Raw genomic sequence first — 15,803 nt, 5'->3', positions numbered from 1 at the left:
TTCAGGAACCTAAAGACTGAACAGCTTACCCATAGACATAAACAGACTCAAGGTTTACTTTTGCCAGGAGAAAGTTGTTTCTTAGCAACAAATTTATGTCTCCATTTTAGCTTGTCCTTGGTTGTGCACCTGCATGTGCTTATTAGCTTAATTTTATTAATTTAGCCTTTTCACCATGTATGTGGACTTTCATATGTGTGACAGGAAGTCACACTTCGTCATATTGTATTTATTCATTGCTTCACCCATGCTCACCTTACAGTGTCTTGCCAAACATTCATGTATGGCCTAGCCATGATGGCTAAAGGCCCAGATTGTAAATAGTGTATTTTGCCCATTAGAACATAACATTTTAAATGAATATGCACAAATATGTGATGCCCAAATCATCCTAAGTAATCATTCCAAGTACTATTCAACGTACTCCAGGAGTGACAGTGTGACTGCGCTGAGCAACCATGCCGCCATACAAACCCTGGAAAGCCGTCGACGTATTTGCTGCTATGAATTTCTTATACCTCCTTTACCATGACAACACAGCTAACAACAACAACTACCTTGGACCACCTTACCAACACTCAAGCAGAACCAACTATGCTAAGTGTATAAGGCCTCTTTTAATGAGCTGCGATACTTTCAAATATTCCTTTTTTCCATCTACAATAGAACTCTGGAATAAGTTACCACATGAGTGCATGGGTCTATCATCAACGAACGCATTCACCACTAAACTTGAATTGTTTTGCTACAAGCAACTCATAAAAATTTATCACTCCTGAGCTGTTCTCTCTCTGTCTCTCTCTCTCACTTTTGTGTGATTTAACCTTTTCATAAATGCCTTTTTGAAACTGGTTTGTTCCCGATATACCCATGTATGTGAACACAAATTTGTATCCGTTAGCAGATGTATAACAGTGGAACCCCGTTCATACATTTTTCACCGGACCGGGTAAAAAAAAAACGTAACAGCCAAGAAAACGCAACAGTGAGGAAAGCTCTGAAAATGAATGAAAAAAGTGCAGCTTCAACTGTAGACAATTTATTTCCACAGAGTGTGCTTATGACTTGAAAAAGTCTAGAATGGTGGCTTGCCGTTTCTTTCGCTCGCTGGAAATCGCCACACGTTTCTCAATAGCCTAGAAGGCCGCATTGCTGTCAGCGTCGCTGTGAGGTGCAACGTACCTGCGGAGGAGGTCCAGAGCCGCAACGGCTTCTCCAAAGCTAGGATTTGGCAACTCCCCGGCATCATGCGGCCCGTGCTCCTCGACGTCACCGCGCCACGGCAATGGCAACGGACGAAGGAATATCCGCGGGAAATTTTGCTCTTTGGCGTAATCATGCTAACGTGCTAACGATTGATTAGTATTGATGCGGAGCGCACGCGTCCGAGCAGCCCGGTTGCGCGCAGCGTGGCGTGGGAGAAATGTAAACAAGAGAGGAGAGCTGGCCCGATAGGCGGAGCAACGCCAACTTCCGGTTTCACTTTAGCTTCACAAAGAGTGACGTCAGGGCCTCTCCTGAGTTTCCTTCCTCTGTGAGTCGACCCGTCCAACAACCATGCGGTGACCATAATCACCGTGATGATAGTGAGAGCATTTTTCACGAATGGCCACTTAGTGGCGGCCTCTCGAACTGGCGTGCAGCTTCTTGCAGCCAGTTCCATAGCCAAGCCCGGCCAAGCCCGGCCAAAACTCATCAAAAGCCAAAAGGGCGGTTGGAGTGTGTTGCCTACTTTAGCCCAGGTGGGTTCGCGGCGCTAAGTTGCGACGTATCACGCGGGAACGTTTTCACAGCTACTACGTAACAGCGGGGTTCCTTATACATTGGATCCTATGGAAGCTATGCCGGGACCGGATGAAAACGACATAGCAGCCGGGAAAACGCAGCAGTGAGGAACGTAACAGCGAGGTTCTACTGTATATACAGTGAAACCCTGATTATACGTCCCCCAGTTTCGCGACGACCCGGGTTTTACAACGGATTAGCTCAGTCCTGGTGAAGTCCCCATAGAAACAATGCATTAAAAACCCCGGTTATGTGATGCAATTTTATGCCTGACCCGCATTATATGACAACCATCGCGAAGCACGGGACGGAACGGCGGACGAAAGAAAAGTGCTGCGGGTTCTCTTTCCTTGCTCCGTCTCTACGCATGCGGAGTACTTGACACCGCTCGACCGGTTCGCTCTGGCACAGCTTTCTTCCCTGCCTCGTTCGTTTCTCTCTCCCCCATCAGTAGCTGGCCACGACATTCGCTGTGCTGAAATAGCGCCTTTTCTCCACAATCACTTTCTCCCTCTCTTCTCGGCGGCATTGCCTCTCGTCGCGTTGGGGAAGCGTTTCTCTTCTTCCAGTTTCCCAGCAGCAGATCGCCGACAAGGTAGCGTGGAGAGGCCTAGGCTTAACGTACGTGTTCTTCGTCGTAATCATAGCGACCAGCGTTCAGCGGAGGTTTGGAGTTGTGTGGAGCAACGTGACGCACGATGTCCCGAAAGCGGACAGTTCTGTCGCTCGGTGATACGCTGAATATCATCAAGGAAGTGGAAAAGCGGCATGGAGCCACGAAAGCCAGCATTGCCCGGGACCTTAAGATACCCGAATCTTTGCTTAAGACGATCCTGGCAAACAAAGCGGTGATATTGCAGAATGCCAACAAGTTCGGGCTCAAGTGGAAAGCGGCAAAAGAAGGACAGCATGAGAAGTTAGAAAAAGTTCTCGTCAAGTGGCTGCATCAAGCACAGAGCTCTGTGATCAACGTTGACGACGCCATTCTAAAAGAAAAGGCGGAACCTTGTGGCATTGCGTCTGGGCATCGACGACTTTCAGGCATAGAACGGGTGGCTGGATCGCTTTAAAAAACTAAAAAGGATTGTGTACAGCCGCTCCTCCGGAGAAAGCACTTCCGTAGACGTTTCGACGGTGAACGGGTGGATAGAGTCGTTGCCGGAGATGATTGCTGCATACAGGCCCTGCGACGTTTTCTACACCGATGAAAGCGGTATTTTTTACCATATGCAGCCCGAGCAAACCCTTGCGTGTAAGGGTGACAGCTGTCATGGTGGCAAGCATAGTAAAGAGCGTGTGACGGCACTATTCTGTGCTAATGAGGACGGTTCCAAGAGGCTGCCCGTGCTCGTTGTTGGAAAGTTTGCAAAGCCACGGTGCTTTAAGAACTTGAAGACGCTGCCGTGCAGCTACAACTTCAACAAAAAGGCATGGATGACATCTTCACTCTTCAGCAATATTTTGCAGCAGCTGGATAACAAAATGGGTGCTAAGGCGAGGAAAATATTGCTTTTCATGGACAATGCACTGTGCTACCTACCCGATACGTCCAGTCTGAAGAACATAAAGGTTGCTTCTTTTTGCCCAACTGCACAAGCCGGCTGCAGCCGCTGGATGCCAGCATCATTAAGTGCGTCGAGCAAGGGTACCGGAAGCGGTTAGTGCAGCGTCGGCTGGCGGCCATGAAGTGCAGCGAGTCGGAAAAAAAGATCACTGTGCTCGACGCCATGCATTTTATTGCCAGTTCGTGGAACACAGTGTTGCGAAGCACAATTGCTAACTCATTCAAGCACTGTGGCTTCAAGCGAGAGACTGCCTCCTCTGCTCGGGACGCAAAAACCTCGATGACGTTCGAGGCTGATGCAGGCTTCGCCAACAACGATTTCGAGGGTTCAAACCTCACCACGACCTTCGCTGAGTATGTGAAGGCCGATGATGCCACCGAGGAAGCGCTGCCCAGTGCCGACACCGTTGCGACATTGGACGAGGACGACGACGACGCCACAGATGTCGTGCCTGTGCCTACCACATTTGCCGAGGTGCTACGGCACATAGACGGCCTCCGTAACTTCATCTGTCCACGCGCCGCCGCAGAGGACCTCCTTTTGGTCGTTGCCAAACGCGAGCGAAAGCTCTTGGTTCATGGATTAAAGAAGGTCCAAAAGAAACTTACCGACCTTTTTTAATGTTCACGCTGGCTGGCGGGAATCGCAGCAGTGGAGTGCCGTAAAGGTTCATTTGAATAAAGCATGATTGGTACCTGTACTGCAGCATTAATTCTTATTGCATTTACTATTTTGGTAATTTGGGTTTCCAAGCCCTGAAGAGTATGTTAGTAGTTTACATTGAAGTTTCTCATAAATCCGTCACGCGAAATAAGTAGTATTTTTATAGGCATAATTTATGTTCGGATTTTACGACGCCTGCATTTTACGACGCTTTTTCGCTGTCCGGAGAAAGTCGTATAATCAGGGTTCAACTGTATGTGCTTTTTTTCCCTTTGTTCATTTCCAGAATAAAAAGACACTCACTCCATTTCCAAAAGCTTCTAGGTTAACAATATTAACTACGTTAGTGTATGGCAAGTCTTCCATTTACATGTTTTGATATGTTTTGTTTGACATTCTTTGCCTGTATTATACGTACCTACTCCTGTATGAGCCTTTGTAAGGCTTACAGTATGAAATAATAATATGTGACATCACCACCCATGCTCTTGGTGCATGGTGTCTCATATCAGTGCCCCAGTAAGGGGACAGTGGGTGTTCTGGAGCTGGCTGTCCAACTACCTAGGCTTTGACATTCTAAACTGAACTCCACAGAACACAAGTCACTTTCTTCCATGCATTTCGTATGTTGTGCTTATTTGAGAACGAATGGTGACACTGGAGATCACCAAAAGCAGTCTTTTGACATCACACCATGCTGTGCTGTTGTAAACGCAAAATGCCATTATTTCAGACCATGAAATACCCGACACACACTCGGAATATTGCAGCAGTGCCATGAATTTGGATACCGCTTAACCCTTCGAGGGTCATTCTCTTTTTCCATGAAATTAAACCCGTTTTTCATTCAAATTTGCCTTTTTCTGATTGTATGATAATTTGGAAAATTTTGTGGCCCCTTCTGCATAAGAAAAATCCATTGGCAAATGTACTAATTCCAAGTTATTTGCATAAAAGATTAAATTTCAATATAGCAAAGCAAACTGCTAATTTACTGACTTCATTATATTGAGGTTCAATAGTACATAATCGGAGCCACTTTCTTCTAATAACAACGCTTACCATATTTAGATGATTGTAAGTCGACCTATATTTTTTTTTTTTATTTGAGAATCTGAAGTGGGGGGGGGGGGTCGACTTACAATCGAAACCAACACATAGCACCGCCAAAAAAGTGACACCAACGGGAGCTACAATGTGGTTACAATTTTATGTTAGCTCTATGGCCCTACCCGTAGCTTTTCGCTATCCCGCGTGTTTGTTTGCTTTTCAGAAGGATTTTCCAACATTTCTGAGAGTTTTACAGTGCACACAACATTCATGGGGGTGTCGATAGTTGATGGAAGCGCCGCTGTTCCATTCGCGGCAACACCCTCAGAACGGCGGCACTTTTGGGGAGTAACGGTAGTTAACGGGAGAGCAGACACTGCTCACGTGTTTCTCTTTCCCTGTAGCTCTTAGCTTTCTCTATGCTCTTAGTTTGACCAAAGGCATTGGTGTGACTTGTTCCACTTGACCGCTGGCTACGTGCTACTTCCATGCTTCCTCAGTCGTCATGAGCGCTCCAGGCCCATTAATCATTCGGCCCTCGTTCACAGCAGCATTCAAGAAGGCTGCCTTCCTTTAGGCCGAAGAAACAAATCACTGCGCAGCAAGCTGCAAGTTCGATGTTTCTGAACGGGTGGTGCGAGAGTGGCGACTGCAGTGAAGCGAAATTTTCACCTGCGACGGCAAGTGAGCAATTTCCCACGTGCCAAAGTCTGGACGCTCTCTGAAGCTGTAGGCCAGGCTTGCGGCGTACGTCACTGAAATGCGTGATCAGTCCCTGCCAGTGAAGTGTGACATCGTCATGGAACAAGCCCAGAGCTTCGCCTTTTAAGGACCTGCTCCGCCATGAGTACGAGTGGCTGGCGGCAGAAGACTGCAAACTTACACCAATCGGACCTGTCAAAAGAGCCTCCCTGATGGCTGCGTATGGTTGGGTGCATTCAGCATGGGCTGCTGTTCCACAAGATGTCGTGGTGGAGTCATTTGCCAAATGCGGAATTTCGCTGGACGACGACGCGCTGTGGGACTGTAGCAGCGATGACGATGGCAGCACTAGTGAAGACGAGTAGTCCAGTGACCATGTCAGCTAGTAATAAATTTGTGTTATCGAATGCGCCCTCGGGTATGTTCTTTCTTTATTTTTTTTTTTCTCCTGTCGCATGCGATATGGGGGGGGTCGACTTACAATCGTGTAAATACGGTAGCTGTTCCTATACACAGCATGTAGACCACTGCTAGAGTGTTGTGAAACAACCTAATACCTAATCAATGAAACTATACGTTCACCACATTTGCTGCGCAGGATTCTTTTTCTCATTGTTCTGTTTACCTCAGCTAGTGCTCCGAACAGGCTGTTACAGTTGAACCATGTTATATCAAACGCGGTTCCATTGACTTTATGGCTATACCAAACTCTTCATGAAACTTTACGAAACTTTACAAGGCAGCCCACTCCTGCCATTGCAGGGAAAAGGAAGAGAGAGGGTATAATCACCATGGAACCAGTCCTTGCAGAGCTCACACTGAAGCATGTGGCCTCCGAATAAATTGTGGCAGGTGCAGTAGCGCGCCTGGCCTGTGTCCTCGAGGCGCTTCCGCAAATTGTGTGCACGTAGTTGCTTCATGCTCTCCAGTTCCTGTGCACCGGACTCTTTGAAAGCAGCCACCTGGCGTGATTAGACCAAATATGGGTGCATCACCATTAACCCGTGCAGTTACCACTTATCTCTGACAGAAAAACATTCGTACAGGAAAATGTACTAATAGAGTTTTGGCTTGTCCACATATGTGTATTATCCTTTACAGAATACCAGGTTAGTGGAGCTGTCGATAGCAGTAGCAATACTGGTACTGACATGCAATATTTTGTCCAACCATGACTCATTAGAAACATTCTTGTGTTACATGGGCACAAACATCAAGGGAAAGTAAAAGACTGCATATTGACCCCATCGCTGCCCACACTTTACACCACCAAATAAGCAGAACTGGTTAGTTACTGCAATAGTACTTATGTATTCGCTCTGGTTAGGCTCAGTGCTGCAAGATGGCACCACCAACCCAGCTGTTCATGCTTATGTTTCTGGTAACTCAGTATTCTGTAATTTAGAGACAAGGTAAGGCTCACTAAAAATAGACATATCAAAGTTTCAGTACACAATGACAAACTTCAAATTTTCACAGTTACTTTGGCAATTCTAAGTGCAATCTCTCTTAAAAAGAAATTAAGCAGAGAAGTGCCACACATGACAACGCCCAGTTGCTTTTTCCAAGACTTACAATGCTGGCCGCATCCTTGGCCTCTTCCACTTTGATCTCTGGTGGCTCTTCCTTCTCTGGCAATGGTGGTCCATCACGCATACGTTTCTTTTTGCCTCGTGCAGTGACCTGATAGATGCCAATGTCTCGGCGAGGTGACAACACCTGCAGCATGTTCCCAAGTGTGCGCCACATTGTCATAAACTTTACGACAAGCAAGAGACGACTACAGTCCGAAGATGAGGTTGTATAAAGATGTACGGTGCAGAATTTCACACAGTCGAATCTCGTTAATTCGAACTTCCAGTTTATTCGAACTGACACCATGGTCCCGTTAAGTTATGTATACTACTATGGGCAAAAATGCCCGGTAATTCGAACGCACAAGCATTCTCGACGGTTAATTTAAACATACCACACTCTGACAATGCTCTTTGCAGCTCACCAAATCACGTGGTGGCACCTCCGACCAGCATTGTTCTGACCTTGCCATAGATGAAAGGCTCACGAGTGACCTAACACCGCGTGTGTGTGTGTGTGTGTGTGTGTGTGGGGGGGGGGGGGGGCAAGAAAGAAAAGTGGCAGAAATTTCACTCTCTCTCAAATGGCAAGGTGGCCGTTTCTGCATCGCACTGTAATGCCCCAGCCACACTAGTGGCAGAACGCGTGTCGCGGGAGGGATCTGTCCGGGGCCAATTTTTTGTGGCTCGCTGCGGCAGCAAGCGAGCAGCGGAGACCAATAAGAGTGGCCCCTACAGTGGCCCCTACTACTATGCGTGGGAAACTGGTATCATGAGGACCCGCCTGACCGTTCTGTTCATAGTGGCGTGTGGTTCAGCCGGACAGCTTGTTTTGCACTATCATCTGCTTGCGTCAGCTCTTGCTTGCACTTGTACTGGTTGGCTTGGTTGGTCTCGTTTGCTTTTACAATAATGCGTCTAAATCGAGACGCCTCAATGGAAATTTTGTTGGAGACAGTGTGCCATATCCAATTCTGTACAAGACAGACCCTGAATACAAGGATGCGAAGGCAACATCCAGTACCTCACTCTCCTTGTCTTTTGAATGCGGCAACGCTACAACAGAAGGGAGCACACCAATGTGATTATGATAAGTGGCAACGACTTCGTCATCTTGATAAGATATGACTCGCATTAAGAACGCAGGATGAAGAACGTAAACACAGCACCGATCTGTCAGCAGACGAAGGAAAAAACACACGAGCATGTAGAGGGAAGCAGCAGCGGAGGCCCAGTACGGCCTCAGCAACTGCGCTGCTTTGGTGGAACTAGCACCATCCAGCAAGCTGGCAGGAAAGCAAATACACTTCCCTCCTGCCTTTCCTCTTTCCACCTTCCTCTTTTTCTCTTTCAATGGTCTCTGCGCGCGGCTGCCTCCATGCCTGCACTGCCAGCCCAGCTGGCCTGGCGCCAACTTAGTCCCCTCCTTGAACTTTCGTTTTCTGCCATTATCAGGAAGCGAGCATTGGCTGGCATGGGCAGTTTGGTGGTACTCACTCGCTGTGTGCTTGTGCATCGTGATATTTCACGACTCACACCGCTTGTGTATTGTGCTATGGTGCACGAATACTTCAAGAACAAGTCCTTTTAATGCGAACAAATTTTCGGGCTCCTTCAAGTTCGAATTATTGAAACTCGACTGTAGTAGAAGGCTGCACACCAATTTCAACCACCAGGGGTTCCTTAATGTGCACTCAAAGCATGGTGCACTTTTGTTTTTGCGTTCTGCCCCCACTGATATGCAGCAATAAAAAATAGTGTTGATAATGCAGAGTAGGGCAACTAGTACACGCCTCAAGCAGGGAGTAGGCAGAGTTCTTCTTGAGGAAAGTGCGCGCCGTGCGCTCCTTCCAGGCCTTGGCTGCAGCCACCTGAGACTCCAGCTGGGGCAGCTGCTCCAGGCGCACCGGGATTGGTCGGCCTTTCTGCAACAGGTTCTCCAGGCTCTCTAGGTAAGGGTATTTGGACTCTGAGCCCTGAAACAGCAGATAGCAAAGTTGGAGATAGTCCTGTGCCACCATCTTACGAACAAATGGGAGTGGAGAAATGTGAAACTGGCATGGACAGTGCACTGTTCTTTTCTGTGCATCATCACAACATTTCACCAGCAAACCAAACGGGACTGTTTGCTGAGTAGGCATTTCTCGAATGGTTCCTATGATGATGAATTGACATTATAATGAATGAGACTTCAGTCCCATGAAATTTCGACTGACAAGCTACAGCTGTACTCAAGCTTTACAATGCACTGCTGAACAGGGCTAAATTGGGGGAGACAGTTTGCACAATCTTTGTGCCATAGGTGCTCCAAGGTAGCATTATTATAACTATGGCTGAGTCAATACACTCTTATTGTGGAGCAGCCAGTGGACTTGTTATGAAGGCTCACTTTGCAGGAGAGGGAGAAACATTAACAAGGAAGCAGATGAATGTGATCACTTTTTAGCATCACTGAACCTGACTTCTTCTACACTGTCACTTTTTCACAAAACTCGACCAACTGGATGCAGAACAAGTTCACTTAAAGTGGAAGTGCGTTGTAATATCTAGAGAAGAACAACAAGCAGATACATAAGGTTATGGTGCTATAAATTTAGACCCAGAAAACAAATTTTGCATTGATGCAGTTGACTCTTCAGTTTTATTCCTGTGGGATAAGGCGCGCAGAATAATACCTTTTCATAAGCTAGCTTTGCAAGATAATGGAAGTGCACATTTTTGCCATTAACATGTACGAGCAGAATTCGCTTATTTTATGACTTGGAAAATGTAGATGTTGCTCTTGTGATGCAACCACATGCAAGAGACAAGCGTTGACATGTGCAGCTAGCACTTCCATCTCAATCTCAACTGTAAGTGGCACTGCTATAAGTTGGGTAAATCTGAAATGCAGAGAAGCACACTTAAAAATTAGGGTGTGTTCCTCAGGAAGCGGTGCATGCAGAAGATGACGAATCAAACTATGCTGGTGTGTCTCTCGACCCTTTCCGAAAGCTGATCGTACAGCCTGAGCATTTCTGAAATATCTATATTACAGGAACTCTTACAGCAGGCCAGCCCTGGCGACAGCAGTACCATCAGAGAGATCCATGCCTACTTTTGCCACAGTTGTGGTGAGACGGCACTCACACCAGCGAATGACAGAGGTCCCGCAACTGATCAGGACTAAAGACACTGGAGTGACTCAAGGCAACCTAACTTCCCACTAACAAGCGCAACCTGTTCATTGCTACACCGAAATGTTAACTGCTCTAGTCGCGAGACATTTATTCCCGCCACCACTGCCATGTCAAGTAACTGTCATCATATTCGGAAATCCTGCTTCTATGCAACTGATTGGTTCGACAGCTTTGCAACTACAGTAGTGGAGCTGAAAAATCGAGCAGCAAGCAACTAAGCTAAAACAGTACTTTTTCAAGTGTGTGCAACAAAATTGGTTGCACGAACTCCACAATGCACCAATGTGAATGTAACTTTCGGCTATGTACTTTTTCTAAACATCTGGTACCTGAAGGGCCTCAGCACGGGCACCCCACTCGTTCGCCCTGCGGATGGCATCCTTCAGGGCTGCGAGGCTCGGCAGGTGGACAGGAATAGCGACTCCTTCGTCGGCCAGTGCCTCACAAGCAGCCAGTGTTTGGCGTGGCTGTGCCTGCAGACAAGTTTTTGCGCGCTCCTCCCACCGTTCAGACGCTGTCAGGAGACCTTGCAGCTCAGCCAAGGCACGCTCAGAAACTGGGTGAGGGGGTATGGCAACCCCAGCTGCGAGCAGGCGGCGCAGCTCATCCAGTGTCGGTGGATCCCTCTCCCCTTGCGGCTGCGCCTCCGACTGCACCTCCGACTGCGGCTGTGGCTGTGGCTGTGGCAGCAGGGTGGCCTGCACTTCCTCTAGCCATTGAGCCTGCTGCACTTTCTGCTTCAGCTGTGGCACCTGCACATACATCAGGCAGCAAGCAGCTGAGGCCCCGAGATTCGGCATGAGCAGGCTTTGAACAATCTTGCACTTCATTTAGCTTTTGGCTTTACAATATGGGGGGTGTCAATAGAGAGTTCTCGAAATATGAACACAGCATCAGTGGCCACTCATGGCCTTAGGCATGAATCGGACTGAAGGAATCTGACTGAATAAGTGTTCAAAGAAGATTCGAGGTATTGCTGACAACTTATTAATTTTTTTTTCTAAGTGTATGCAACCTGTCTGCATAGCTATTTCTAATAACACCACAACATAATTTCTCAAATACAGAATTTTTTCTTATTTCCAATTTACTCAGGAATGAATTAATTTTGGCGTTTTACGTGTTGAAAACCACGACTTGGTTATGAGGTACGCTGTAGTGGGCGAGTCCCGATTAATTTTGACCACCAGGGGATCTCTAAACTCCAAAGCATGGGACATGGGCATTTTTGCATTTCACACCCATTGAAATGCGGATCCCACGATTTTGTGCTTATTCTACGAACATTTTTTAATCTCCACACAACTAATTTCAACAGTTATGTTCAAAATGTTCAATGGCAAGCTTAATGTTGCCCAAGAGCTGTAGAATAAATGGCACAAGGCCCATGGTTCTACTAAGGAACAGCATAGCAACCGAAATGCACCTCTGGCAGATCCATGTCCAAGTTGAGGCCTGCTTCGAGAAGCTTCTCTAGGCGCCACGACTCGCCCATCTCATCCAAGGTGAGCAGGTCACGGGCACTGCTTTGGAAGTCGACAACTCTGTCCACAAGATCCCGAATCATTGCCGACTCCTTGATCACACAGGGCAACTTGCAGAGCTGCTCGTAGAATACCTGCAAGTTACCATTACAATGACATGCTTTATTTCAGTGAAGGGTCCGCTGCACAAATTACAAGAAGCCAGGTACCTCTGCAACACTGCCACATATTGTTGCAAAGTTTCCCAAATTTTCTCACACTGTGCACTTTCTCGGACATTACTTAGTAATCTTGAGTCCTAACTTCATCCTGTTTAGAATGCCACTGCCATTTCAACTAGGGCTTCGTGAGACTCTGGAGGTTGGCTCTGACCCTAAAGTGCAGGTGCGCCATAAGCGTCTTGAACAGTTCCCAGTTTGGAACTGCGCAAAGCTCCTCGAGCTCTGCGAATTAAGTTTTTTCTGTCATGTCATCCCCACAGAGAGAGAGCTCTCTACTGTACAGACATTGTCAGGAGATGGCTGATTCAAATGAATCTAATGCATGTGGAGCATATTAGGGTGGAAAACGCCAAGGTGAATTTTCAGCTGAAATTTGGCTTTACTCCATTATTACATTACGAAGATCACCATGTTATGAAAGTAGATAAATAAGGCTCGGGAGTTAAGATTGCAGTACTGACATGAAATGAAATAAAATTAAATGAGAACAAGGACAAAACAGAAGAAATGTGGATTTTACCAGCATATCCTTCTCCAAACATTCCGAACAGTGAATTGGCAACCTTACTGCCACAAATATAGTGTGTGGAGGACAGAACATGGCTGACACAATATTAACTGGACCACATTCACATACAATGCAGAAACGTCTGAACTGACAATGTGCTATTCTGCTTTTTATGTCGCTTGTTTTCAATTCAATGTTTTTCTCAATTCAGATGAGACAGGGTTAATTGTTTTCAGGGTAATTCGATAACATGACATGTGGATAATTCAGACAATTTTTCACCGTCCCGTAAAATGTATTTTTATTTCTTATTTCAAAATGCAGTCGAATCCACTTATAATCGATAGGTTATTATATCTAGGAATGTTATAACGACCATATTTCATGGCACTTGAGACTTTTTGACCCTGCCTATTGAAAATGAGTCCAGATTTGGGCAAGTGTTGACCCGTTTGCTGTAAAAGGAGGGCGCACAAGCAAAATTCCGAAGCACAGAAGTGCGACCAAACTGGGTACATGCAGAATACACCCGTGTCCTACTGATAGTAAAATATATGACAAGCTCTCAAAGAAAAATATGACGGGGGATGGGCTCATACTTTGGAAATAGCAGGTGATAAAAACCAGCTGGGCTCCGTTTTGAAGGAGCTATGCCGGTGCGTTTCATTCTTTAGATGACGTTTTAACAGAAACTTGCAGTTAAAACCAAAATGAAGGTACTGAAAATTTTATTTTCGGAACAAAGGGGTGTTGAATTGCAACTGCCAAAGGGCGATACCACATGCAATGAACTACTCATACAACGACCACTTTTCGCAGAACTATAGAGTTCGTTATAAATGGGTTTGACTGTACTGCAGGTTAGGAATTGGCACCAGCAGGAAGGATCACATCACACAAGAAGATTACAAGTGATTTGAACAGAGAAATCATCAGGAGCAATCATGTCAGCTCAGCAAAATGACACAGATTAATAGAAGTGGTGTCCCAGGACAGCTAAAAGGTCATCAGCTTCAAAACAATCGAGTGGTAAATAATTCCGCTCGGCAATAGATTGAAAAGAAAAAAAAAGACTGCACTTTGCTTGCTTGAGCTTGCAAAAATTGGAGTTAATGAGTGACTCCGGCTTTGGCAAGCCTGTCCAATTCCTAAGATGCTGCTACTGAAGACTGTCTTGTTTTACTGTACCACCTAAATTACCATCAGTAAAAAGAGGCAGCCAAACTTTCGGAGAGCTTACAAGCTTCTCACCTGCAGTTCGTCGAGGGTGAGCCGAGACGTGTACTTGGCATCTTGCGACTGACGGTTGCGGGTGCGTACCTTCTTGCTCAGCAGCTGCTGGGCAACACTGGACGTCTTCTCGGACTCCTGCACAGCCTTTGTCAGCGACTGAAGCAGTTCCGTCGGCGGAAAGCGCTTCTCCTCAGCCTCTTGAACCAATTCCTTCAGCTCAGAAAGCTCCAGCTTGTCTTCATCTTCGGTGGCCTCCAGTGCAGCCTTCACTTTGATCGCCCAGTTATCGAATGATTCCGCCCGGACCTTCAGGCGGTGGAGCATGACTGGCAGCTCATCTAGCGTGTAGCGGTACCTGTGCAAATGTCACAACAATAGAGGTGCAAGACGGTCTAGTCACTCAAGATTTTGTCTTCAATATGAAATCCAGAAATGCAACAAAGCGACCGAAGATGACAATCAACACATAGGACAAATGCCTGTGCTGCACATTATTCATTGTCTGGTGTTTTGCAGCTCGCATGTTTTCAGTCATAAGTCACACGCAATAGTTTGTAACCACGCTTTCATATGGTGGGATTCTCACTGGCCAAAGATGAGCAAAATCATCTTAAATGGACACTAAATAGCAACAGAAAACCGGATTGGACTGGTTAATTATTCGTGCAAATGCCCTTGTGATTGTTTGCACTACTGTGTTGTCATTCATTTGTCCCAGGAGCACGGGTGAGACCCCAAATTGTGCAGTAGTATGAGAGATGGTGTGAGTGTTCTGCTGCTAATGCCACGTTATGGCAGGGATACTCAAGGGGAACCAACATCCTTTTTTTGGCTTTAGGTCAACGGGATGCATGAATACAATTGTTTAAACAAGCCTCTGTTCGTGTGACTGTGCCCACAAATGACTTGGATCTGGTAAATTGGCCGGGGCGAATGCATCCACTCGATATTCCTGCACGGTGAGTTGGACTTCCTCAATTCGTCATTGGAAATTGGTATGTTCTATTGTAATTCATCTAGCTGGCATTGTTGTATAGAAGGTGCAATAAATGCCTTTTGGTTTATTTCCTCTACAGTGTACTGTCATTCCTTTGTCCCAAGAGCACGCTTGTGACCCCAAAGCTCTTAACAGGTTGCTGTGAGAATACCAGACATCACGGCGAGCTGAACAAAAAAATGGCGTATTTGCTGCACAACCACCAATAGCAGAGGAAAAAATTTAGAAATCTAACCTGAGGCAATGATTGCTAGGCGGGCAATCACAAAGATGGTCCCGATGAGGTATGCAGACCAATTTGGAGCCGTTGCATGAGCATGTGACAGCTGAAAGGAAACAAGTCGTCTTGCAGTAGTCACACTGCCGCTCATCATCTGGCAGAAGCTCGAATGCCTCGCGCTCCGCATCTGTGATGCCCCACTCCAGCAGGCACCGCCGTTGCTCCCTCTCCGTCTCCACCATCTTCAACATGTCCTGAGAATTGGAGTACCACAGCCTTAATCAAAATAAAATTAACTGAATTTTGGGGTTTTTAATTTAAATGCCAAAACCAAAATCACATCCTGAGGCATGCCTTAGTGGGGGACTCAAAAAATAATTTTGCCCACGTGGAGCTCTTTTGACATGCACTTATATCTAAGTAACCAAGAGTTCTTGCATTTCGCCCACATCTAAATGCGGCTACCGCGGCCGGGACCAAATTAGGGACCTTGAGCTCAGAAGCGCAACACTATAGCCACTGGGCTACCATGGCTGGCGTTGCACCACAGCCTTATTACACGGAAAAGCACCAGCCAAGTTACCAACCTACATCACCAATAAAGATTTGTGCACAGCAGGGT

The 15,803-nt window shown here is 46.5% G+C and overlaps 1 protein-coding gene across 3 annotated transcripts in view; it reads right to left on the bottom strand.

The window, feature by feature from the left end:
- Positions 1 to 15,803, bottom strand: part of LOC126521346 (lysine-specific demethylase 5A-like) — a 69,084-nt gene that overhangs the window by 21,103 nt on the left and 32,178 nt on the right. For all 3 annotated transcript variants that reach the window (XM_050170023.3, XM_050170024.3, XM_050170026.2), the window contains 7 exons: positions 15,197 to 15,435; positions 13,983 to 14,319; positions 11,945 to 12,136; positions 10,848 to 11,270; positions 9,133 to 9,315; positions 7,341 to 7,484; positions 6,556 to 6,727 (listed from right to left, as the gene is read on the bottom strand). In XM_050170023.3, coding sequence (XP_050025980.1) covers positions 6,556 to 6,727; positions 7,341 to 7,484; positions 9,133 to 9,315; positions 10,848 to 11,270; positions 11,945 to 12,136; positions 13,983 to 14,319; positions 15,197 to 15,435 — 1,690 coding nt within the window. The remainder of the gene's footprint in view (positions 1 to 6,555; positions 6,728 to 7,340; positions 7,485 to 9,132; positions 9,316 to 10,847; positions 11,271 to 11,944; positions 12,137 to 13,982; positions 14,320 to 15,196; positions 15,436 to 15,803) is intronic.

The sequence above is a fragment of the Dermacentor andersoni genome, chromosome 6 (genome assembly GCF_023375885.2).
Source record: "Dermacentor andersoni chromosome 6, qqDerAnde1_hic_scaffold, whole genome shotgun sequence".
Classification (NCBI taxonomy): Eukaryota; Metazoa; Arthropoda; class Arachnida; order Ixodida; family Ixodidae; genus Dermacentor; species Dermacentor andersoni.
The sequence above is the reverse complement of the archived record's forward strand: the minus strand, read 5'-3'. Positions and strand labels throughout refer to the sequence as shown.